The 26,582-nt window shown below is 39.2% G+C and overlaps 1 protein-coding gene across 4 annotated transcripts in view; it reads right to left on the bottom strand.

The window, feature by feature from the left end:
* The window catches only part of rab11fip4b (RAB11 family interacting protein 4 (class II) b), a 112,529-nt gene that overhangs the window by 18,521 nt on the left and 67,426 nt on the right, over positions 1 to 26,582 (bottom strand). For all 4 annotated transcript variants that reach the window (XM_061732187.1, XM_061732273.1, XM_061732007.1 and 1 more), the window contains exons 2-8: positions 16,741 to 16,991; positions 16,463 to 16,648; positions 13,412 to 13,546; positions 7,509 to 7,544; positions 4,532 to 4,631; positions 3,190 to 3,293; positions 1,519 to 1,659 (exon numbers count right to left, since the gene is read on the bottom strand). In XM_061732187.1, the coding sequence (XP_061588171.1) occupies positions 1,519 to 1,659; positions 3,190 to 3,293; positions 4,532 to 4,631; positions 7,509 to 7,544; positions 13,412 to 13,546; positions 16,463 to 16,648; positions 16,741 to 16,958 (920 nt within the window). In that variant the 5' untranslated portion in view covers positions 16,959 to 16,991. The remainder of the gene's footprint in view (positions 1 to 1,518; positions 1,660 to 3,189; positions 3,294 to 4,531; positions 4,632 to 7,508; positions 7,545 to 13,411; positions 13,547 to 16,462; positions 16,649 to 16,740; positions 16,992 to 26,582) is intronic.

Here is a 26,582-nt window from a genome sequence, read left to right as displayed (position 1 = left end):
ATATGCTTATGGGGGCGGTGGCCGTGAGTGCGAGGGCCCGTTCATCGCTGCTTGCAGCTTTAATTTTCTCTTGGTTCTGTCCCGTTTTAATCAGCAAAGTTGCTGCCGTGTTAAAAGACACTGTTAGGAAAGGATCTATTTAGGTACAAACATGTACATCATTTACAGTTCAAAATCCTTCTGTACATGTAGTAAATATCTAATCTAACAACATAAATATCTGCGGCTTGTATATCTTTTTTTTTTAACTAGAGCAGATGCGGCTTGTATATCTTTTTTTAATTATTTTCTTTTTAAATAGAGCGGATGCGGCTTATATGCAGGTGTGGCTTATAGTCCAGAAAATACGGTACATGCTTTTGAATGTTTGTGGAGGTGTAACGTCCAGTTTTGTTGAAAATAAATTTGGCACACCCAGTCTTTGCTGGTGCACACCCAATGTCTCTTTTCTGGCTACGCCACTGCTAGAAAACCATCAATTTATTGGCTTTGGACATTTGTATCGTTTTAAAATGCTAAAGTTTTCATTAGGTATAAAGAATCCTGCATAGACATAATCTTATGTTAATTGAGTAACTTACGGTCTTATTTTGATGTTGTTGGAACTAAATAACTACGACGGAGTATTAGGGCCAAACTAAGACAAAAAAACATTTTAAATTACGAGAATAAAGTCATAATATAATGAGAATAAAGTCGTAATAGAATAAAGTCGTAATATTACGACTTTATTCTCGTAATATTACGACTTTAGAATAAAGTCGTAATATTACGAGAATAAAGTCATAATAGAATAAAGTCGTAATATTACGAGAATAAAGTCGTAATATTACGAGAATAAAGTCATAATGTTGCGAAAATAAAGTCGTAATGGAATAAAGTCGTAATATTCCGAGAATAAAGTCGTAACATTACGAGAATAAAGTCGTAATATTACGAAAATAAAGTCGTAATATTACGAAAATAAAGTCGTAACATTACGAGAATAAAGTCGTAATAGAATAAAGTCGTAATATTACGAGAATAAAGTCGTAACATTACGAGAATAAAGTCGTAATAATACAAGAATAAAGTGGTAATTTATGAGAACTCTAACAGGAAGAGCATCTTCTCCGTGTGTTAAAATGAGGAATATCTTGTGAAGTTATATTTATATATTATATTATATATTACGACTTTATTCTCGTAATATTACGACTTTATTCTCACAACATTATGACTTTATTCTGGTAATTCTACGACTTTATTTTCGTAATTTCAATTCTTTTTTGTCTTAGTTTGGCCCTAATACTCCGTCGTACATAACTGACAAGACCCTTGTATTTTTTTTTTTGTTTTTTTTTTCTAATTCTTAGTCAGATCCACTATTTGGTTGAAACATCTGGTTTCAAATAACATGGTAATTTATGAAAAAGTGAGTTAAAACATCAACTGGGTATGACAGTTACAGAGAACTGACCAGTTTCAGTTTGAGCTCGGTGGACAGACGAGTGTGTTTAACAGCGGTTTGTTCCTCACCGGCTGGTCAGCAGCTCTATCTGCGTGTTCTTGTCTCTCTCCATCTTGGCGTAGGCCTCCCTGTGTCTCCTCAGCTCCCCCTGCAGGTTCTGCTCTGCCCGGGTCTCCTGGTCCTTCAGCTGCTCCTCCAGCTCGTGAACCCTGAGATCAAGAAAACAACATAAGAAAAAGGATTCATAACACTGGCCACGGTTACATGATGTTACATGATTCGGAATTAATTATTCTGAATTATATAATTCCGAATTAAACTTTTTTCCTTCGAGTTTACATGGAAATAGTAACAGAGTGACTATTTGCACCAGGGTACAAATAGCAAGCCCCCACCAGCTGAGTTATTTATACCCTGTTTATACAGGACTGTCTCAGAAAATTAGAATATTGTGATAAAGTCCTGTATTTTCTGTAATGCAAAAATATCATACATTCTGGATTCATTACAAATCAACTGAAATATTGCAAGCCTTTTATTATTTTAATATTGCTGATCATGGCTTACAGCTTAAGAAAACTCAAATATCCTATCTCAAAAAATTAGAATATTCTGGGAATCTTAATCTTAAACTGTAAGCCATGATCAGCAATATTAAAATAATAAAAGGCTTGGAATATTTCAGTTGATTTGTAATGTATGACTTTTTAGTTTTTTTAATTGCATTACAGAAAATAAAAGAACTTTATCACAATATTCTAATTTTCTGAGACAGTCCTGTATATGGAAACAAATGCGTTGTGCATGCGCACCGTGTCTGCAACAGAAGGCGCTTTTTCACTTGTGCATGTGCACCGCTCTAAAATTGGAACCATATCAAATAAGAGAGCCAGGCAAATGTCTGCTCGCACGTTTGTATGAACAATTTTTGCTCTTATGTCATTGTAAGATATTTTGAAGAGATTAAATGAAGTTTATTAAAAGTGGTGTGAATACCTGTCAATCACTGTTGAGCTGATGGATTTTCTTTTTTTTTTTTTTTTTTTTTTCTAATACATGGGTGCAAATGACATACATTGATATTGGTAGCAGGCTGTAAATAGCCTACGCATCAGTACTTGCACCCGGGTGTAAATAGCTTAAGCCAAATAGTAATTCCGAACTGAGGTTTACATGGAAAACACGTTTGATCGGCTTTGGGAAGGTTCTGATTGGATAGGGGGGCGGACCGGAAGTTAAACTACCGGAAGAAAAACAAACTTAGCCACTATAACTTTGAAAAGCTCACAATTTTTATGTTTCCTCCCATCTGTTCTCCAAGCTATTTATTAATAAATAAAATAAATGGTCTCTGCTCTTGACCAGCGTTTACTGCGTGCTGCCATCTTGGAAAACCAGCCCAGCGGAATCTAAGCGTCATGGAGACAGATGGGCGAGGGAACGAGCAGAAAGAAAGACCGGAATTAATTTAAAGCAGAATGAGTCTATACATGATCGCGGAATTATTCAGATTTAAAATCGGAATAAACCAGCCACTTACTTCGGAATTAAGTTTAATTCGGAATGGCCATTTTCATTCGGAATTAGGTGTTTACATGGTAATTTTAAATTTTTACTCATTTTAAATCTGATTTAATTTTAATTCTGAATTAAAGAGGAATTAAACTTCCCATGTAAACGCCCTGAGTGACTCCTGGTTATAACGTTATGAAGTTTCCGGTGTAGTTTCCCGACTCTACCTGTGTACTAGATGAGTGTTCTCCTGCTTCAGCTTGGACTTGAGATCTCCGTTCAGCAGAATCTCGTTCTCCAGCTCGGCCACTTTCTTCTCCAGAGAACTCACCTGCCGGAACAGAGAACAAAGATTCAACTCAAAGATTCAACCTAATCATCTCCAAAAATAAGAAAAAGATTCCTAGAAAACTTGAGCAACAATCCTTATAAACAGAGACTGAGGCTGTTGCTTCATCAACTTATAAAAGGAGTATTTCTAAAAATAGATTAAGAAAGCTGTTTGATTTTCAGGATTCAAGAGGAAACGTGTCAGAACTCGTCAAATACATTTGCACTCTGGGATTTTATGAGGACGTGCTGACATGTTCAGTCTTCCACAGGTTTTCACGAGTTACAGAAACGGCTAAAGCTGCTGTTTTTATTTCACACCAACATCTGCTTCTTCACATGCAGATTTTATTAAAAGGTCTTTGAACATCAGTCAACATATGGAAGAAAACAATCTGCACACAAAACAAACCGTATTCATACTGTGTTTCACCTACGAGTTCATTACTCGTACACAAAGTTCTGCGTCTAAAGCGTTTTTATGGGCTCAAATTAAAGCCATAAATATTTTGTATCTGTAAATAAACTTTGTACTTGTAGAAATATTTTGTGCATGTGCAAAAAATATTTGTACTTGTAGAAAAATGTTGTGCATGTGTAGAACATTTTTGTAGCTGTGGAATTAATTCGTCTTTGTGCAACATTGGATATACAAAGCTACAAACTTTTTTTACAAAAGCTACAAACTTTTTTTACAACTACGAATTATGGCACTGTTTTGGCGTGCCACTAATAAGACCCACCAGCGATCTTTGGCACGGAGGGGTATACCTTAGATACATAGAACACAAAACCCCGACAACTCAACTTCCAAAAAAAAAGTCAAAGTCCATACACACCAAAACATATTTCATAGTGCTATAGTCATGCCAAATATACTAACCAAAAATTCTACTCATTGCACTAATTGAAAATACCAGATAGTACTACCATATCTGTCCTATCAATGACTCTGAAATAATAATTAAATAGTTAAACAATATCCCTACCCTACTTCTTGATGTAGGGGACTTATCAAAAAAAAAAGTAGGAAACACTTAATGACATTACTTTCTTATCCTAAGTTGGGGCTGGTCCGTTAATCGAATCGATTCTTGACATTTGAATTGAAACCCAGCCCTAAGAATTACGCTTATTCGAAAAACATCCTTCGATGGAAACTACTGTAATATTGATTCTCCTGAGATGTATGTATCGTTACTTCTTGTGTTATTGTGTCTTCCACAACGTTTCCTGTACCTTCTCATTGATGTCGATGTCGCAGGAGTCGATGCTGTCCCTAAACAGGTCCTCGGTGCTGCCGTTGCTGCTGCTCAGGTTGCTGTTGTGGAGCAGCTGCCTGCTCAGACACACAAATAAAAACCTCTGAATGTGCTGACGACAGGGGAACGCTGCGCTGATAGGTCTGCATCGGTGTGAGGACGTCATACAGACTAAATAAAGTGTATCAAAAGAAAAAAAACTGGTAAATTAGCTGCTCCAGGGGCGTAACACAGAATTTTGAGCACCATATTGAAGCCTCCCGATGCGGGCCCCCACCCCACCCAAGACCAACCTTTTTTCATATGTATAAGATTGGCCACGGTTATTCGAATTAATTATTCGGAATTAAATAATTCAGAATTAAACTATTTTCCTTCGAGTTTACATGGAAATAGTAATTATGAATTGAGGTTTACATGGAAAACACGTTAGATCGTTTTTTTTCCAATTCCTCTTAAGGTCTGGGGGTTGGGAAGGTTCTGATTGGATAGGCGGGCGGACGTCTTTACGTATTCACTAGGGCTGGGACTTTATCGCGTTAATTACAATTAATTAACTACAGAAAAATAATGTGAAAAAAAAAATAACGCATTTAATCGCAATTTACTTTTGCACTCCAAACATTGCGGAATGTTTCTCGTTGCACGAGTTCCCGGTATAAGTTCCTCGTAATACTGATGCACAAAACTCAACACGGAAACAACAATGGAAACTGAACCGCTGGGAAGCAGTTGCTGGGTTTGGTGGGCGGAAACTTTAGTTTTAAAAAAACTACAGAGTGGAAACCTGGATAAAAGCACAGTTGTGTGCTTTTATCCAAATGTGTCCAAATTGCTGCTCGTTTCCTCGCCCGTCTGTCTCCATGACGCTTATATTCCACGCTGGGCTTGTTTTCCAAACAAAGTTTCAAGATGGCAGCACGCAGTAAACGCTGGTCAAGAGCAGAGACCATTTATTTAATAAATAGATTGGAGGACCTGGAAATAAGTAAAAGAACAGATGGAAACAGGAAACATAAAAATTGTGAGCTTTTCAAAGTTGTAGCGGCTAAGTTTGTTATACTTCCGGTAGACGTAACTTCCGGTCCGCCCCCCTAGCGTCGGCTGATCCAACTTATGAACTGCTATATTATATATTGATATGCGATTAATTGCGATTAATTAATTACAAAGCCTCTAGTAAATTAGATCAATCTTTTTAACCGAGTCCCACCACTAGTATTTACATCTACCGGAAGAAAACAAACTTACTTGAGTAGCAACAACATGGAGGACCAGATTATTAGCATCCGTTTTGGATTTGTTTTTATGTTTCCTGTTTCCATCTGTTCTTTTAATTATTTCCAGGTCCTCCAAGATATTTATTAAATAAATGGTCTCTGCTCTTGACCAGCGTTTACTGCGTGCTGCCATCTTGAAACTTTGTTTGGAAAACAAGCCCAGCAGGAATATAAGCGTCATGGAGACAGACGGGCGAGGGAACGAGCAGAAAGAAAGACCGGAATTAATTTAAAGAGGAATGAGTGTTTACATGATCGCGGAATTATTCTATTCAGATTTAAAATCAGAATAAACCAGCCACTTACTTCGGAATTAAGTTTAATTCGGAATGGCCATTTTCATTCGGAATTAGGTGTTTACATGGTCATTTTTAATAATTTTAAATCTGATTTAATTTTAATTCTGAATTAAAGAGGAATTAAACTTCCCATGTAACTGATTGTTTCTTGTTTTTTTGATACAATTTAAGTTTATTTTTTTCAATTTAAAGTTTTACTAAGGCCTGTAGCACCCTATAATGTTTTCCTGAAAATGTAATAACGCCTGAAAATGTAATAAAATTTGCACTTAATTCTATCGAAAATGTAATAAAACCCAATAATGTAATAACTTCACTAATAATGTAAAAATATCCTGACTGATATTGTAATAACATTTTTACCAATAATGTAATACCTTATTACGTTATTGGTAATTTATTACATGGAACTCAAAGTCTGCGATTTAACCCAATAGTCATTCTGGTGTTTCAAATCCAGCGTATATAACATTCTTAGATACTTAAAACACAAAATGTAGAACTCTGGACTGAAAATGAACATATTACATTATCCGTTAAGTATTACATAGACCCACCTAAAAATGTAATAAATTCCCAATAATGTAATAAGGTATTACATTATCGGTAAAAATGTTATTACAATATCAGTCAGGATATTTTATTACATTATTGGTGAAGTTATTACATTATTGGATTTTATTACATTTTCGAATGAGTTAAGTGCAAATTTTATTACATTTTCAGGAAATTATTACATTATAGGGTGCTACAAGGCCTAAGGCCGGACAGCTCACCCAAGGACAACTTTTCCAACTTGGGTGGTCCCAAACAAAGTGAAGGCGTTCTTGTCAGAGTCAGTAGTCACTACTCACACCCTAAATGCACTCAAACACAAAAAAACCTCCAAAACAAAAGGATAACGTGATAACAGCAGGCTCCTGCTCCATTAGCACGATTGGCAACACTGAAAGGAGAGGAGGCGGAAGAAGAGGAGCAGAATCAGAGAGCACTGGGAGTAAGAGAACAGATGAAGAGAGCAATAAAGTGGAAGATGCAATCAAAGCAGTCGCCAGAGGAACGAGCAGGGCGAGGGAACGGCATAGATCAGGCCTGGCAGGCACTTTCACCCTGTCGCCATAACTCAGTTTGGGAGGCCACAAATAGGAATAAAACCCACAGAGCCAGACGCCCAGTAGAGACCGTGCAGGGACAAACGGCCGCTGCTGCACAGACGGACACGATCGCCTCGGTTACGTCTGTGTCGTCTACGAGGAACTAGTTAGTAATTAACTGGGTGTTGACGAGCGATAAGGAAGCAGTGATCACCGTGTTCAGGCCAATGTCAACAAACAGCAAACATGTAGGGACAAACGAGCGTCGGTGACTGGCTTACCTTCCAAAAGCAGTGCTGGAGATTTTTCGGTTGGGGCTAAAATTGCAAAAAGAAAAGAAAAGAAAGAGAGAAACAGTGAATAAGTAAAATATGTGTTAGGTCAGATAATGCAGTGGTGACCAACTACGGAAGAGTATTAGGGCCATGCAGGAGAAAAAATATTTGAGAGGGGAAGAATTTTTTTATTGTGCACTTTGAGAAAAAAGTCGAAATGTCGAGAAAAAAGTCAAAATGTCTCAACATTTCAACTTTATTCACAAAATGTACTTCAACTTTAATCTCGAAATTTCGCCTTTTTTTCTCAACATTTCAACTTTATTCACGAAATTTTGACTTTTTTTCTCAACATTTCGACTTTTTTCTCGAAATTGTACTTCAACTTTAATCTCGAAATTTCGCCTTTTTTTCTCAACATTTCAACTTTATTCATGAAAATTTGACTTTTTTTCTCAACATTTCAACTTTAATCACGAAATTGACTTTTTTTCTCAACATTTCAACTTTTTTCTCAAAATTTTGACTTTTTTCTCAACATTTTGACTTTTTTCTCGAAATTGTACTTCAACGTTAATCTCGACATTTCGACTTTTTTCTCGACATTTCAACTTTATTCACAAAATTTTGACTTTTTTTCCTCAACATTTCAACTTTTTTCTCAACATTTCGACTTCTTTCTCGAAATTTTACTTCAACATTAATCTTGACATTTTGACTTTTTTCTCGACATTTTGACTTTTTTCTAGAAATTGTACTACAACTTTAATCTCGAAATTTTGCCTTTTTTTCCTCAACATTTCAACTTTATTCACGAAATTTTGACTTTTTTTTCCTCAACATTTCGACTTTTTTCTCGAAGTGCACAGTAAAAAAAAATCTTTTATATCATTAAATAAAATCCATTTGAAGTACAATGACATGCACGGATGCAACACAATGGGTTGCCAACTTTTGAAAAACCACTTCACGCCTCTGATTCCTCCTGATGGTTTGGTGTTAAGCTTCTCTTAAGACATAGTTAATCATTATTACATTGGTGTTAAATCTTGACATGATCTGCATTTGAAATCCTCTTTAACGTGATGAATTTGTGGTCAAGATTGTTCAACTTTGCCTTGTTAGAAGAGTCAAACTTTTTCCTCTAACATCAACTTTTGTAAAGGATGGTTGTGGAAAAAAAAACTGCAAGTGTCAAACTAATAAAAATAAACCAAAAACACACACACTTAAATAGTACAATAGTTCTTGTATTTATTTATCATGTCATGTAAAATTATATGTAGCCTATGTAAGCATAATTAGGACATGAGGATATACCTATGGACGACCCCCCCAGTTCTTCTGGGGTTCCGAAAAATAAGGTCATGTGACTACCTGAATACACCCAACAACCAGGTTTTTCACATTTCTTTTCCTTCTCTGATGGCATGGATATATTCCAAGATTGCAGTGCAATGATTCATCAGAATCAAACGGTTAAGGAGTCGTTGGCAGAGCCTGAGTCATCATTTTCACGTGTTAATTGGCCAGTCCAGACCTCAGGCCCACAGAGAGTTGTTGTGCTGGAGAGGACTGATCCATACATCATCAATAGGAGAGCAAGGTGAAAATTAAAAGAGCTGGGGTTATTTGCATCTTATGAGTTGCAGAAGAAAAGCTAACGTCTACATTAACAGAGCTAATTTAGAGATTGGAGATGTAAGTAATTTAGAAACAAGCCCATCCTAATATTCTTTATTTTCCGTCTGAATTTCTCATTTGTGAAGCCAGTAGGGCTGGTTATTACCACGTACCTAATGATAGGATAGTATCATGATATTTTGCCATTTTGATGATATCACGATACAGCGATTCTGCGATAATCGATATGTTGCAAGACATTTCCTCCACGACACATAACGATATTTGTGTCAGTGAAGAAATTCTGAATTTACTGTCTGCACTGAATCCACTTCACAAAAATATTTTCTGTTTGTGCAAATTAAGAGAAAATTATGAAAAACAAAATGAATGCAGAAAATACACATTTCAGTGCTCTTATCATGTTCTTCTATGTCAGGGGTCGGCAACCCGCGGCTCCAGAGCCGCATGCGGCTCTTTAGCGCCGCCCTAGTGGCTCCTGGAGCTTTTTAAAAAATGTTTGACCTTTTTTTTCCTTTTGTTCTTCTTTTTTTCCTTTTTTCCTTTTTTTCTATTTTTTTCTTTTTTTCCTCTTTTTTCATTTTTTTCCTTTTTCTTTTTTTCTTCTTTTTTTCTCTTTTCTTCCTTTTTCCTTTCCTTTTTAATCTCGATATTTCACCTTTTTTCTCCAAATTTTGACTTTTTTCTGAACATTTCGACTTTTTTCTCGACATTTTGACTTTTGTCTCAAAATTTCGACTTTTTTCTCAAAATTTCGACTTTTTTCTCGAAGTGCATAATTAAAAAAACTAAACAAAAAAAAAACTAATATAAATACATGCAGCATGTGTTGTCTTCATTCTAAGGCTGATACAAGACTTTTAATTTTTTGCGGCTCCAGACATATTTTTTTGTTGTGTTTTTGGTCCAATATGGCTCTTTCAACATTTTGGGTTGCCAACCCCTGATCTATGTAAACATGGACACATATCAGTGTTGCTTAACCAGGAACAAATCGTTTTATGAAAAACTGCAAAATTTCACTGCATATTAAAAATAAATATTCCAGTCAGTGCATTGTGATTATCATATTGTAACTATACAAGCTAAAGTTGCAACATATTTGCATATTTTTTTCATATTGGTTACATAATATGAAATCAACATGAACTATTATTTAAGCCCATGTTACAATAAAGTTGTACTGGATTTACAACCTGTCTGAAACATGATTTATTTATTATTTTTTTAAATTAACAAGAAGGCAGCAGTTATTTCTCTTCATCTACAGTTCAGTTTCAATAACATCCTATTTGCTTTTTCCCTTCTTTGCATTTCCTCCGTCTGATTTCTTTATTCAAGGGAATAATTGGTTTAATTGGAGCGGCCGCAGCGGCTTCATCCACTTCAGTCAATGGCTGCTGTTTTTAAAGTGCTTTATAAATTAAAGTTGGCACAAGGACAAACACTGCGATCCAGCAGCAAGTGATGCATACTGAGAATAACGCGTTTTAGTAGATCAAAAACACAATTCTACTCATTTTAACAATCCTAAAAGACGCCACTGTGTCTGCATGTATAGCTGTGTGTGTGTGTGTGTGTGTGTGTGTGTGTGTGTGTGTGTGTGTGTGTGTGTGTGTGTGTGTGTGTGTGTGTGTGTGTGCATTAGTCTTTGCAGGTCAACTGTGCAGCTACGATGGTTAACGGATTATGTTTCCAATAATAGTCCTCCCGTAACAATGGTAACGGAGGTAATCAGGGGGCGGCAGCTTGTGCAGATCTGCTGTTTTACAAACAGACACAGATGCTACATGACTGGGAATCATTTAAAAACACCTTTGTAACAACATTACATCACCGCGTTGCCGTTAAAACATAAAAGGCTCTCAAAGTAGACGGTGACTAACCAGTTCAACGACTTCCATAACCAAAGCTGTTGTCTTTCTAATGTACCTAATGGAACAGGACAGGTAACTCTGAGCACCGTGTAACACATTCAGATACGCATGAGTCCTGGTACACGACGGGAATCAGGTTTGATGACAGACTCGGTTCTGCAGGGGGTTTTTCTCACTCGCCATGTTTCGCTCGATTGAATCAAACGCTGATGTCGCCCCCGTTTCTGAGGTCTACTTGATTGGACGCGGCCACCCAAACCTTTCTGCACACCAAAACATACGGACCCAGACCCTTTAGGAAAGGCAGATTTGTTTCTTTATGGATGAAACTTTAAATAAAAAGAAATGCCATTTCTTCGGCCGTTAATGCGGCCCGAACCGTAACGTGCACCCAGGTGTGTTATACATCAAAATGTGCGTCTCCATCCTGCGACGATGCGCATTACTTTTCTCAGTCAAAAGCGTTACCGTGGCGACGATGGACGCCAAAAAGCGCGCCCCCCCTTCATCTGATTGGTCGATATCTGATAGTTCCTACTTTCTGCCATAACTTTTGAATGGTTTGATATAAAGAGTCGTGGGTGGTTTCATCCACTAAATGTCCAGGCCTGAAGAATCTACATCAAGTCGTACAAGCTTCCACTGCAGCCTGAACGTACACAAGGGTGGAGGACCGTTCATCGCTTGTTTGTCACTTGTTTTTATTGTAGCGTATTGTGCGTTATAAATAAAATGTATTATTATTTTTATTAGCTAACGCTATGCGACCAACCCGCAGGCTTTTGATAAGAGAACGTTACATTTTTTGACTTCGTTGCGAAATTGTCTTAAAGCGTAGACATTTATAGGAGTGGTTTCACTCCCACAGTTTGTGTCGTTAGCATCGCGCGAACCAGACGTAAAGGACTGTGCTCCTGCTCGTTGAACGCTAGCGTATTAACCCTAACCCTATTTCATGTGGATTAACTGAAGTGGAAACGAGGCTTCAAGGCCCAGTGTGACACCTGGGTAATACTTCTGAGATGAACATCAAGATTTTATGACTCTCTTCCTGCAGTTACTTCAACCAGAAAACACAAGCGGACTCGGTTTTCTCAAATATATATAAAAAAAAAACTTTACGTCTGTCACTTTTGTTGCAGTGTTTTTATTTTGTGGTCTGTATTTTTAAAATCACGTTTTTTTAAAGCATTTCCTACGGATGGTGTAAATAATCTTATCAGTGATGCTCTGCAGGAATGCACTCACTCCTGGTATTTAATGCGTTTCCTTAAAACGTCCGGAAAAGCTGTGTAATACAAATACATGCACGATTGCTGTGTACGGAAGAGTATTAGGGCCATGCAGGAGAAAAAATATTTGAGAGGGGAAGATTTTTTTTTATTGTGCGTTCGAGAAAAAGTCGAAATGTCGAGAAAAAAGTCGAAATGTCGAGATTAATGTTGAAATACAATTTCAAGAATAAAGTCGAAATGTCGTGAAAAAAGTTGAAATGTCGAGATTAATGTTGAAATACAATTTCAAGAATAAAGTCGAAATGTCGTGAATAAAGTTGAAATACAATTTCGTGAATAAAGTCGAAATGTCTCCTCTGGCCCATCAAATCCAGTTAGGAGAGTCCTTTATGAGCTAAAAGAGAAATAATTTCTTTGTTACTGAAGCCGATTCTGAAGTACAGTTTCACCAGTTCATCTATAGGCCAAGAGGCATTTTGTCACATGCGCTGTTTGTTATAGTTTCAGAAGGTTGACTTTATTCTCCACATTTCAACTTTTTTCTTGAAGTGCATAATGAAAAAAAAATCTTCCTCCTCTAAAATTACCAAACTACATTCAGGACCTGTTCCAAATAAAAGAAACCCGCTATGACCTGAGGGGGAAACTCATGTTTGAGACGACGACAGCAAGAACTAATATTAAAAAGAGATGGACATCAATTAAGGCTAGAGAAATGTGGAATAGTTGTAATAACAACCTAAAAATGTGTAGTTCTATCTTCAAGTTTAAGGAAATGTTTAAAGAAAATACTGTAAATAAATATAAAACACTATAAATATAAAGTATATTATCAAAAACATCAATGAAACGTCAATTTTATATTTTGTCTTACTTATTTTTGTATTCTTTATGTATTGTTTGTTTCCACGGAGTAATGTTAATGTCTCATATTTAAGCTGATCATAAGAAAAAAGGGAAGGCACTATAAGCTACGGCTTCAGCCTATAACTTTTCGCCAAAAGAAATGTTTTTTTTTTTACCTTTTCATCTTGTTTTGTAAAAAAGTGTGTACAAGCCGAAAGCTGTGCGTGCGTGCGTGCGTGCGTGCGTGCGTGCGTGCGTGCGTGCGTGCGTGCGTGCGTGCGTGCGTGCGTGCGTGCGTGTGTGTTACCTGTTGGCCTTGAGGTTTTTGAGCCGAGCCTCCAGATCATTCAGCAGGTTGACCTTTTTGCTGCACTGAGAACAGTAGACGTCCATGAGCTCTCCGGTGTAATGGTGACGCACTTTACGAGGAGTCTGTCCCGCACTGTAAAAACACACACACACACACACACATATAAAAGCTGACTTGTGCTGTATCCACAGAAACCACTCTGGCTTTTTCAGAACCATGGCAGTAACATTTAAACTCTGCGATCCTTTGCTGCACAAGGAGCGACTTAAGTGTTGTAACTGAAGCTGATTGGGGGGGGGGGTAGGAATTTAAAACCTCTTTCCCATGCTGATTTGAGAAAGACTTCTTTAAAGTCTGAGGCTTCATTTTGGATGTAAATCCAGCTTGGCGGGTTGAGTGTTTGCTTGGTATGCGTGCAGCACGGATCTGCTTTGACAGTATATGAGCCGGGAGGCTTAATTCCATTAAACACCAGACTTTGATGAATATTAATGCGGCCTTGAGGGCCAGAACTCCCAAACTAAACTTCCACACTAAAGACTCGGAACAACATGAGTCAGGACAAACTCAAACCCGTGAAATTTAATGGAATTAAAGTTACTGAAATGAATCAGTTTCACCACTCAGCCTTTGAAAAAATGCACAGATGCACAAATTAAATGTATGAGCCACTATAAAGCTGGTAAATAGCTGCAGGAGATGAAGAAATGGGGGATCGTGTTGGTTTGATCATGGTTAAGGATGTTTGTAATGTGATCAAAAGACTTCTCTTTAAATCATTTAACCTGAGAACGCGTTTGATGTCAATGCATCAAACATTTGCTGAGAAAATGTCACTTTTGCACCTTCGTATTATGACGGGAATCAGACAACACGGTTTCAACTGGTGGATTATGCTCAAGTCACACGATTAAAACAACCGTCTGGTTAAACATTTAAAAAAAGGAAACACATTGACTGTTGTTAAAGTTAAAAAAGTTTGATATTTTCCTCGTGCCAGCCTGTGCACCATCATGGCTCTGTTAGCCACCGCTAACCTCCGTTGGCATCACACCGTCTCCGTTGGAAATTGTTGGATTGCGGTTTCTGACGAGCAACAGGACTCAAAATGACTCAAATGAGTTTCAGAGATAACAAAACAAAGATTGCCATTAAAACGCCTTCTTGTTACACTTTCAGGCCGGGTGTTAAACGGCGTTTGCAGGCTTTTTGACCAGTGAGAAAAGGCCTTTTGTAAAAGTAAAACCATAGGTGATGCTGGAGTTTCTCATCCATCCACCCCACCGCTCCACTGAGGTTTGCAGACAACGATCAGCGTTCTTCAGTTCTGGTCCTCAGGGTCCACTGCCATCATGGTTTAGATCAGGGGGGGCAATCCTGGTCCTCGGTAGCCCCTATCAAGAACGTTTTAGACGTTTCCCTGCTGCAACTCACCTGACTCCAATGAGTCGGCCATTTACTTATTTGTATTGACGTTGATGACATTCAGTCCAGTTACCCGCACATCTAAATTAAGCTACTGACAACAATCTAGTTGAGGATTAAACTGGAGTTTCCCAGAAATCCAAGTAAACATGCACAAGAAGACAATCAATTATTGAGTGAGGTGCGTTCGACTCCGCGACACTAGGTGGCGCCACACACACTTTTGCGTTGGTATTCTTCCGGTTCCTTCTTTGTCGTTCGTCTTCTTCTTCTCCTGCTGTGTTGATATTCTGGCTTTCACGGTGTCGTCACTTCCTGAAAGGGGGGTCCCGGGGCGGTCTCTCGCTCTGCTAAGCGTGGGTTGCATATACATGCTGGAATAACTCGGATTATGACGCTTTATCTGGCACTAAAAGCTCGATCTCAAGAGCTTCACCTCAGTTCCACTACAGCCCGGCTAAGGTGTATACACAGCTTTTAAATATTCAATATTGGTAGGATTAAGGCAACAATTCAACTTTAGTGAACGTACTAAATGAGAGAGATGAATCTCAAGTCTTCCCAGTTGTAGACATCCCAATTAATTTTCACCCTAAAGACAGTCTACATCTAAGTAAACACAGCAGAGTGCGATAGCTAGATCTCAAACCTCATTGAGCAAGTCCAATGTTCAAGTCCATGACAGCAGAAAAGGAAGAAGACTACACAACTAGGATTGATTTGGAAGGGTTGCGAGGACGAAGCCCTAACATGGAAACACAACTGACGTTTGCAAAACTGCATCTGAACAAACCATACCTATACCTATCCACTTGGTGCCTTGTGGCACATAAGGCCTCAACAGAGCTCCTCCACTTCTGACGGTCGGCTGCTGCAGTCCTCACTTCCAGCCATGATTTCCATCCTCCTTCCCTTTTCTCCTTCTCGACGGTACGTCTCCAGGTGGTCTTTGGTCTTCCCTGTCTTCTCTTCCCTTCTGGTGCCCAAGTTATTGCTATGTTGCAGTCGTTGTTGTGGTCCTGCCGCAGTATGTGCCCAATCATCTTCCATCTTCGCAACTTCACCTCATTGCTGAGCGGTCTCATATCAGTATTCTTCGTAGGCATCTATTATGAAATACGTCAACAGCCTTGCTGTCTTCTTTGTTCATTTTCCAGGTCTCACATCCGTATAGTAATACTGGTACTACTAGTGTCTTGTACAACTTCAGCTTTGTTCTTCTGGTGATGCTGTTAGAGCTCCAGGTCTTCCCAAGTCTGACAAATGCTCCTCTCGCTTTCGACAGTCTATTCTTTAGGTCCTTCATTCCTGGAATAACTCAGATTAGGACGCAATATCAGGCACTAAAAACTGGATCTTCAGAAGAACTTCAGTTTGGTTCCACTACAGCCCGACGAAGGTGTAAAAATGTCTGTTAAAACTTCGATATCGATATCGGCCGGATTAAGGCAACAATTCGACTTTCTGTTAGTACATGTAAATGTTCTGACTGTGTGAAAATGATTAAATAAGTTCAAACTTTTTGGAACAGAAGCCCAAAGTTGTAACGTAGCTAAAGTAATTTCAAGCGTTTTACAAATCAGCACGATTGACGCTTTAGCTTTAACTTTAGCGCTCGCCTACCTGGATGGCACGGAGGAGCCGAGGTCGGAGTAGCCGTTGGTGCGAGTCTCGTCCTCCGGGCAGGGGCTGCTGGGAGTGTAGTCTGGCTCCTCCCCCTCGCCGTAGTCCTCAAACTGTTCCTCGTTCAGAGAGGCCGAGGAACGCGTCGACAGGTCCGAAGTTACAGAGATACAAGTTGGACCACACCTGTGGAAAAGGAGCATCAAGATGTTTGGATGGAGATCTTCCATCGGCCGGTCGAAGGACTTCAGAAACATTAGGAAGTGACCGGCGCTCACTTCTCCCCGGGGAAGAACAGAACTCCCAGCGTGTCTTCCTTGTCTCCAAGTCTGGTGAGCCCGTCCGAGGTGTCCGAGCCCTGGGTGCTTTCCACGGCGCTGTCTCGGTCCGATTCCCTCTCCCGGCTCTCGTCCTCCACCTCCTCCTCCACCTCCTCCACCTCTCCAGGGAACAGCTGGCACTCAGGGACGGGGTCAGGATGAGCCCGAGTGCACATGATGACCGGACGAACCCGCTCCGCCTCACCAGCCTGGAGGAAGGAACAGATGAAAGGTGGAGATGAAGACGTGGGGAAACATGGAGGTGCATAAACAAACATATATATATATAACATGGAGGTGTATAAACAAACATCTCACAAGACGTAGCAGGGATCTCCATTTAAAACATGTTTTGTGATTTTCAGGGGAGCCGTTTTGTTTCAAATAACACTTTAACCCTTGTGCTGTGTTCGGGTCAAGGAAGGAGGAAGAGAAGAATGGAGAAAAGAAGGGAGAAAAGAAGGAAGGAAGGAAGGAAGGAAGGAAGGAAGGAAGGAAGGAAGGAAGGAAGGAAGGAAGGAAGGGAGGGAGAAAAGAAGGAAAGGAGAAAAGAAGGAAAGGAGAACGAATGAAAAGAGAAAAGAAGGTAGGGAGGAAGGAAGGAAAGAAGGAAGGGAGGAAAGAAGGAAGGAAGGAAGGGAACAAAGAAGGAAGGAAGGAAGGAAGGAAGGAAGGAAGGAAAGAAGGAAGGAAGGGAGAAAAGAAGGATGGAAGGAAGGAAGGAAGGAAAGAAGGAAGGAAGGGAGAAAAGAAGGAAGGAAGGAAGGAAGGAAGGAAGGAAGGAAGGAAGGAAGGAAGGAAAGAAGGAAGGAAGGAAGGAAGGAAGGAAGGAAGGAAGGAAGGAAGGAAGGAAGGAAGGAAGGAAGGAAGGAAAGAAGGAAGGGAGGAAGAATGAAAAGAAGGAAAGAAGGAAGGAAGGGGGAAAAGAAGGAAGGAAGGGAGAAAAGAAGGAAGGAAGGAAGGAAGGAAGGAAGGAAAGAAGGAAGGAAGGAAGGAAGGAAGGAAGGAAGGAAGGAAGGAAGGAAGGAAGGAAGGAAGGAAGGAAGGAAGGAAAGAAGGAAGGGAGGAAGAATGAAAAGAAGGAAAGAAGGAAGGAAGGGAGAAAAGAAGGAAGGAAAGAAGGAAGGAAGGAAGGAAGGAAGGAAGGAAGGAAGGAAGGAAGGAAGGAAGGAAGGAAGGAAGGAAGGAAGGAAGGAAGGAAGGAAGGAAGGAAGGAAGGAAGGAAGGAAGGAAGGAAGGAAGGAAGGAAGGAAGGAGGGAGGGAGGGAGGAGAATTAGGTCATTTTGACCCGAAGACAGTACAAGGGTTAAATGATGTCATCTAGAAATTGCTTACCCTGTCTAACTTTTTATAGTGCATTAAATAACAGCACAGATTATGGTAAAGTGAGCTTTAGCATATTAAATTATGTATTTTATGGACCAGCAGGTTTGACCCTTGAAAAGAAACACTTTGATCCGCTTTACCGGGAGCCTTTAGGAACGGTTGTGTAATTCACCACTTAGTCAAGCCCCGCCCCCGTTGCTAGGTCGGACAAAACTGTCGTCTCTCCCGTCCACTCCCATTGCAAAAGCGGGGTTTTACATCGCTTTATTTTTAATTAAAGTACCAAAGAAAATCAACAGCAACTAGATATAAATAAAAAGTACTTCAGGTACCGTGTAATTTAAAGAAAACTGAGGAGATCTTTTGATGAGTTTAGCTGATAACATGGTGGAAGGTTTGGCCGTCCACATAGCTTTTTCATTATTTACTGTTGGATTTGGGATGAAAAGTATTCCTGTGATTCTCTCTGGGTAACAGGTGTCACTTTTACCTGTGCGCTGAGCACACCGCTTAACCTTTTAACATAAACAAACGTTTCCGCGGTTGTAGCTATGTGTTGTAGCATGCTGCCGAGCCGACTTTGTTTTGGCAGTTTGGGGATAAAAAATACGCTGCAGCCTCACGACTGTGTGCAGTTTGCTCCTCAAGTATTCCTTTTACTAATACAAAGTTTTATAAAATAATCCAGTGATTTAAATATTGATACAAGGCAAGTAAAAACAATGCTTTTTTCATTGATGTGAACGAGAGAGACGGCTGTTTTGTCCAACCGGTTATTCTGACGTGGATGTAGCAGCGGAAGATGATTTTTCTGATTGGTCAGTTAGGGACCAATCAGAAGGCTGGAAAAGGGTCAATTGTATGAGTTGGTGTCATGTTTTCTTCTTTCATACTTTTTGCTCTGCAAATTCGGAAACAATGACTCACTTATTCTGGCTGTGCCCCATTGTTCAAACTTTTTGGAGTGATATGTGTAATTTTGTGTCTGAAAGAATTGATATTGATTTGATTTTATTTTGGAAGGATGTGTTGTTTGGTGTTTTTGACCATGTAACAATTAGAACAAAGCCAAAGGAAACGTTTATTATTAATTTGTTAATTATTCTCGCAAAATTCCACATCCACAAATCTAAATTCTTACGCAAAAAACCCTTTTTTTTTTAAACTTTTCATTGTGAACTAAAACAGTATCTGGACTCTATTAAGTTTTCTAATAATTCAAAGGCAATCAAAACCATAAATGTATGTAAATGTTTTGGCTTTCTGTTATAATTTCATCCCCCCTGGCTGTTTGTAATGTGTTGTGCTTTTTGTTTTGTTTTTTATTTGAGTTGTACTCTTTATATGTTATAATTCGACGTGAATTTGCATAATGTGAAGTTTTTTTTATCATTGTTATGTTTGCAATTGTAAATAATAAAAAAAAAAAATGTTTTCTTCTTTCAGTTCATGACATACCTGTCCCTGATTCATCAAGCCTATACCTAGAGATGTTCCATCTTTCTGAAACCAGTTTCGATACCTGGGCCTTAAAAAGGGTTCATTTGTATCCTGAAAGAGGACCAACAATGAACAGCCACATACAATAGAGATGGACAACTGACCTAACAAATCTTGAGGGTTTTGTGGATTATGTGTTAAATAAATGTAACTGAACCCCAGTTGGGGCCATTTCGATCGTGTGGTCCCCCCGTTAGCATTTATGGCCCTGAACAACCACAGAGCGTGGGAACTGACCAATAATGACTTCTAATCCATCACAGTTGTTATTTTTCTTGTTTTCAGCCTATTTTCATTGCTGTGCACTAGCTCAGTGAACACGGATGCATGAGATCTCCCCTGACACCGAGTGGAAACACTAATTTGGATTGATTATATTTTTAAATGGTGACTTCAGAGTTAATTAATCTAAATTCTAAAAAGCATAAAATCTTTTAAATGTACAGGACTGTCTCAGAAAATTAGAATATTGTGATAAAGTTCTTCATTTTCTTTAATGCAATTAAAAAAACAAAAATGCTACAATGTTACATGATTAGGAATGTATTATTCCGAATTAAAAAATTCTGAATTAACCCTTTTTCCTTCGAGTTTACATGGAAATAGTAACAGAGTGACTATTTGCACCAGAGTACAAATAGCAAGCCCCGACCAGCTGAGCTATTCACACCCTGTTTATACAGGATGTCTCAGAAAATTAGAATATTGTGATAAAGTCCTTTATTTTCTGTAATGCAAAAATGTCATACATTCTGGATTCATTACAAATCAACTGAAATATTGCAAGCCTTTTATTATTTTAATATTGCTGATTATGGCTTACAGTTTAAGATTAAGATTCCCAGAATATTCTAATTTTTTGAGATAGGATATTTGAGTTTTCTTAAACTGTAAGCCATGATCATCAATATTAAAATAATAAAAGGCTTGCAATATTTCAGTTGATTTGTAATGAATCCAGAATGTATGACATTTTTGTTTTTTTATTAAATTGCATTACAGAAAATAAAGAACTTTATCACAATATTCTAATTTTCTGAGACAGTCCTGTATTTTCATTCCTGTGCACTTGCTCAGTGAACACGGATGCATGAAATCTTCTCTGACACCAAGTGGAAACACTAATTTGGACTGATTAGATTATTTTAAATGGTGACTTCAGAGTTTATTAATCTAAATAATAAAAAAAATAAGTATTTTAAAAAGCATAAAATCTTTTAAATGTATATTTCATTTTTTTTTTTCATTTCATTTTTATTTATTCCATATCATGGAAATAGTTCACACATGTTCCATTCCATGATGGAAAAGGGGCAAGAAGAAGAAAGCCTTATATACCAAGCCCCTTTCTCAAAAAAAATAAAACAATTCGTATGAAGATGGTCTGTCCGTCTGTTCAACAATAACTACTTATATAATACCAAAAAAAAAGAAATAATGAAAAAACAAAACAAAAAAATAAGAAAACATACACACTAACTCACCAACAATATAAAAACAAAAACAACAAAATATATTTTACCCGTTAAATTCATATTGTCTAATTGTGTGGTCTTTATACAATTTCTTGAACTGATGAATATTTTTACAATCCTTTAAATCAGTTGTTAAGGAGTTCCATAATTTACACCACATACTGAAATACACATTTGTTTTAAAGTGGTGCGTGCAAACGGATGTTTAAAATCAAATTTCCTCCTATGGTTCTTATCTTCTGAACTAAACACAAAAAAACGTATATTTTCAGGCAATATTCTGCTTTTTGCCTTGAACATAACCAATAAAGTCTGTAACTCAATAATATCTTTAAGTTTAATTAATCCTGCATTGATAAAAAGTCCATTGGTGTGTTCTCTTGCCTCCTTTTTATGTATGATCCTTACTGCTCTCTTCTGTAAAATAAACAACACCATTAGCATTAGTGATGATATTAAGTAACATCAAATTCTTAAGCAGCGATTACTATGGGGGGAAACTTTGTGATTAATTCAGTTTTAAGAGAGACCTCCTTCCTGCACTGTGGGAATAATCCCAACCTCACGTGGGGGGTCTGCAGGGCTCCGGGGGTGAAAGTGGGCCAGAGGTCAGGGGTCACTCTGGGTAGTCTCACTCCCCACGAAACAGCTGAAATCTGGTCTAAAGCCACGGAGAACGCGGCCTTATCTCAGCATGACTGAACAACTGAAACACTGGAGAGCGTGACTGGGGGAGGGGATGGAGCCGGCCAGAGCAGCAGGAGCAGCGGCGTGGGCCGTGGCCGAGGACGGGGAGTTAAAGCAACAGATACGCGTGGACGATAGGAAAATGGGTAACAGATAAGGGAAAGAAATACAAACATGGCAGGAGTTTACTGTTGAGGTATGAAACGGGAGTGTGAGTACGACGGAGTATTAGGGCCAAACAAAAAAACAAAAAAAGGAAATTACGAGAATAAAGTCATAATGTAATGAGAATAAAGTCGTAAAATTACGAGAATAAAGTCATAATATTACGAGAATAAAGTCGTAATATATTATAAATATATAAATATAACTTATATAACAAGATGCTCAATATTCCTCATTTTAACACAGGGAGAAGAAGCTCTTCCTGTTAGAGTTCTCATAAATTATATTCTCATAATATTACGACTTTATTCTCGTAATTTTACGACTTTATTCTCGTAATGTTACGACTTTATTCTCGTAATTTTACGACTTTATTCTATTAAGACTTTATTCTCGCAACATTACGACTTTATTCTCGTAATTTTACGACTTTATTCTGATAATATTATGACTTTATTCTCGTAATTTCCAATGTTTTTTGTCTTAGTTTGGCCCTAATACTCCGTCGTATGTGAGAGATGCAAGACAGGAAAATAAAAAGGTAGGAAAGTAGATTTAGAAAAGTCTGATTAGCCTCAAACGTCACGCACACTAATCAAGGATTAATGAAGGATTAAACAAGTACTTTCCCCCTCTCACACACAGAAATGTGAATTTTACTCTTTTAAAACCACAAACTGATGGCAACAACTTTAACAATAAGTTTAAATCTAAAAATCTAAATTATTTCAATTTTTTTTCTTAGGTACATACTCAAAGGTAGGCGTGAAAATGACAAAAAAAGTTAGAAAATATCCCGATTACTTCATTTTTAAGGTAAGGCAAAGAAATAGGACCCAAAAAACACCCAGAATGATGAGAGTTTACTGTTGGGGTATGAAAGTGTGAAAGATGTAGGAAAAGAAAAGTAGGAAAGTCGATTTAGGAAAGTACGATTAGCCTTAAACATCACCGCAGTTAAAAAAAATCAAGGATTAATCAAGGATTAAATAAGGATTACACAAGATACTTTTCCTCTCACACACAGAAATGTGAATTTTACTCTTTAACAAGAAGTTTTAATCCAAAAATCTAAATTATTTAATTGCAATGGTCGGCGTGAAAATGAGAAAAATATCCAGATTGCCTCATTTTTGTGTTAAAAATATTTTCAGATGTCCTTAAGTCAAGTCAAGTCAAGTTTTTTTTGTCAATTATGACATGTGCAACACAATACAGGATCAAAATTGTCATCCTCCAAATGCCTTACGGTGCAGCAGCTAAAAAAAAAGGAAAGAAAGCCACAATGTGCAAAATTAAAATTAGTTAATTAAATTAGTTTGAAATGCAAATCATCAAACATGAGAATTTACCCATCTGGTCCTAAAAAAAGTCTCATTCTCTGGATAGTAAAAATTAGAAAATGAATGAGAAAAGAAACTGGATGAAACGTTTTTTTGTTGTTTTGTTTTAACCCTGAGGTTAATTTGAAGTTTTTTTTCTATTAAGAAAACAAGTAATCCATTTAACAGCCATTTCTGGGATTTATGCCCAACACACTGCTGCAAAAATCTGTTCAGTGTTTAATATTTTCACAAATTGGTAGTTAATATATCATTTGTATGTTCACACAACCAACATGTTTGCAAAGGTGCATTTTTTCTGACAGAAAGCGGCTCTGTCTCGTTACAAAGGACCACCATGGGGGTCTGGGGCTGAGTCACGGTGGATAAAACAAAGGATAAAGGTCTCTTTAGCATTCCTTCCAGCAGCCGAGAGAGAAACAGTGTGTGGTGGGAACAGACACAGCCGGATGAGATTTTCATAGTAACCATCTGAGAAAATATCAAACTGCTCCCAAGCTGAACAGGAATGGACTAAAGTGGCATTGATTTGATTAAATTGTGATGAAATTGAGAAAAAAAAAGACTGAAATGGAAGTTCTCAGCGGTATTGTTTCCAGTTCCACCTGGAGCGTTCTGTACAGTTTTAAATGGTCTTCCCGTTCCTGAGTTCCAGTTTCCTCCCACAGTTGAAAATCATGGCTTGAGTGCCGTCGGAACGAGTGAACGTCTGTTTGTCTTCGTGTGGTTCTCAGACGGACCGGAAATGGTCTTACACTTAACCCTTGTGCTGTCGTCAGGTCAAGGAAGGAGGAAGGGAAGAAGGGAGGAAAGAAGGAAGGAAGGAAGGAAGGAAGGAAGGAAGGAAGGAAGGAAGGAAGGACGGGAGAAAGGAAGGAAGGGAAGAAGGGAGGAAGGAAGGAAGGAAGGAAGGAAGGAAGGAAGGAAGGAAGGGAGAAAGGAAGGAAGGAAGGAAGGAAGGAAGGAAGGAAGGAAGGAAGGGAGGAAGGGAAAAAGAAGGAAGGAAGGAAGGGAGGAAAGGAAGGAAGAATGAAAAGAAGGAAAGGAAGTAGTAAGGAAGGGAGAAACGAAGGAAGGGAGGAAGGAAGGAAGGATGGATGGGAGAAAGGAAGGAAGGAAGGTAGGGAAAAAAGAAGGAAGGAAAGAAGGAAGGGAGGAAAGGAAAAAAGAAGGAAGGAAGGAAAGAAGAAAGGGAGGAAAGAAGGAAGGAAGGAAGGAAGGGAGGGAAAATGAAGGAAGGAAGGAAGGAAGGAAAGGAAAAAAGAAGGAAGGAAGGAAGGGAGGAAAGGAAAAAAGAAGGAAGGAAGGAAAGAAGGAAGGAAGGAAGGAAGGGAGGAAAGGAAAAAAGAAGGAAGGAAGGAAGGGAGGAAAGGAAAAAAGAAGGAAGGAAGGAAGGAAAGAAGGAAGGAAAGAAGGAAGGAAGGGAAAAATGAAGGAAGGAAGGAAGGAAGGAAGGAAAAAAAAAGGAAGGAAAGAAGGAAGGAATGAAGGAAGGGAGAGAGGGAGAAAAGAATGAAAGAATGTATGAGGGGAGAAAAGAAGGAAGGAATGTATGAGGGGAGAAAAGAAAGAAGGAAAGGAGTAAAGAAGAAAGGAAGGGAGTAAAGAAGGAAGGAAGGAAGGAAGCAGAGAGCAGGAGGAAAGAAGGACAGGAGAATTAGGTCATTTTGACCCAAAGACAGTACAAGGGTTAAAAAGCACCCCTTTAACCTTATCCAGGTTCTACAAGGCACTTTACAGTGCGTTTCTCAGTTACTCAGGCACACAAACATGCACTGATTTCTACAACGATACCCCTTAAAGCACAATAGAGGCAATGTGGGATTAGTGTCCTGCCCCAAGACACTTCACCACCTCAAACCGCTAGGGATGGATCCACCAACCTCCCAGTTAAAGGATAACCAGATCCACTGAGAACGGTGGCCTGTCCAGGAAATACGCCTCCTTTAGCCCAAAGATAGGGCCCAGAGGCCTGTGACCAGGATGAAGAGGGCATGAGGGTTGTCATCAAACTGTAAAACAATCTCGTAAAACTTTAACTTGTCGCGGTCTAGACAAAGAAGAACACCTGAGTGTGTCCTGGAGTACTGGCACTAAAGCCTGATTTATGGTTCTGCGTTAAACCAACGCAGAGCCTACGCCGTTGCCGTGACGGCGTCGTGAAACCTTCACACTTCTCTGTCACACACACACATGAAGAAAAGAGCGCTGAAACTTCACTACCGCTTCACGAACCGGAACCGGTAATGCGTTGCTACCAAGCAAACCAATCACAGCCCTCTCGGCCTGCGTTGGGTCTGTGTCACTGCGACGCGTAGTTACATATTTTGGGAGGTGCAAGTCAGGCTACAGCGTAGGCTACGTAGAACCTCCCGCGTAGCCGCGTACCCTACGGCGTAGGCTCTGCGTTGGTTCAACGCAGAACCATAAATCAGCCTTAAAGGTATTGTGACATGAAAAACAAATTTTTCTTGATTTTTTGTGTTTTGTTGGGTGTCTTGACATCAATTACACCCAAAAAACAACAAACTTTTAACATTCAGTGTATTGTGTGCTTTCTGGGATTTTCCGCATAACTATGCAAAAACGGCGCATCTGGTTTGGTGGCGGGTCGTTACGTATAAACCCGCTAAATCACCGCCCCCTCCACCCAGCTCCCTGCCTCCTCTCCTCTCCAGCGCACCATAAAGGCTGATTTATGGTTCCGCGTTACACCGACGCAGAGCCTACGGCGTAGGGTTACGCGGCGACGCGCACCGTACGCTGAACCCTACGGCGTAGGCTCTGCGTCGATTTAACGCGGAACCATAAATGAGGCTTAAGACGGAGCTGTTTAGAGCCTCTTCTCTTCTCATCACCGGAGGACAACTGCTAAGAAGACCCGCGGCCACTGACTGGACTTAAGATAAGGGGACACTGCTGCTTGCATGCTTTTATTTTTATGATTGTTTGCGGTGGACTACTTCGCCGTGCTGCTTTTCCGTGCATGCTTCGCCTGTCGCTCCCGGCTTAACTCTCCGACGCCGCTGTTAGAAGTCCGTGACCAGAGGACTCGACTTCCAGTCGAGTCCTCTGGTCCCACGGACTTCATCCCCGGGCTGTAGTCGCCCTGTCTGGGCTGTGTGTGTGGGTGTTTGTGGTGTGCGCGCGTGTGTGTGGAGACGCCGGCAGAAGTGTGTAGCAGTTGGGTTGGAGGAGGTGGGGAGGAGGAGCGGTGCAATGATTGACAGGAAAGGGGGAAAAGGAAGCGTTTTTCACGGCGCAAAAAAACACCGTCATAAAAAGCCAGAAATGGAGTACTGG

This window comes from Cololabis saira, chromosome 1 (genome assembly GCF_033807715.1).
Source record: "Cololabis saira isolate AMF1-May2022 chromosome 1, fColSai1.1, whole genome shotgun sequence".
Lineage (NCBI taxonomy): Eukaryota > Metazoa > Chordata > Actinopteri > Beloniformes > Belonidae > Cololabis > Cololabis saira.
The sequence above is the reverse complement of the archived record's forward strand: the minus strand, read 5'-3'. Positions and strand labels throughout refer to the sequence as shown.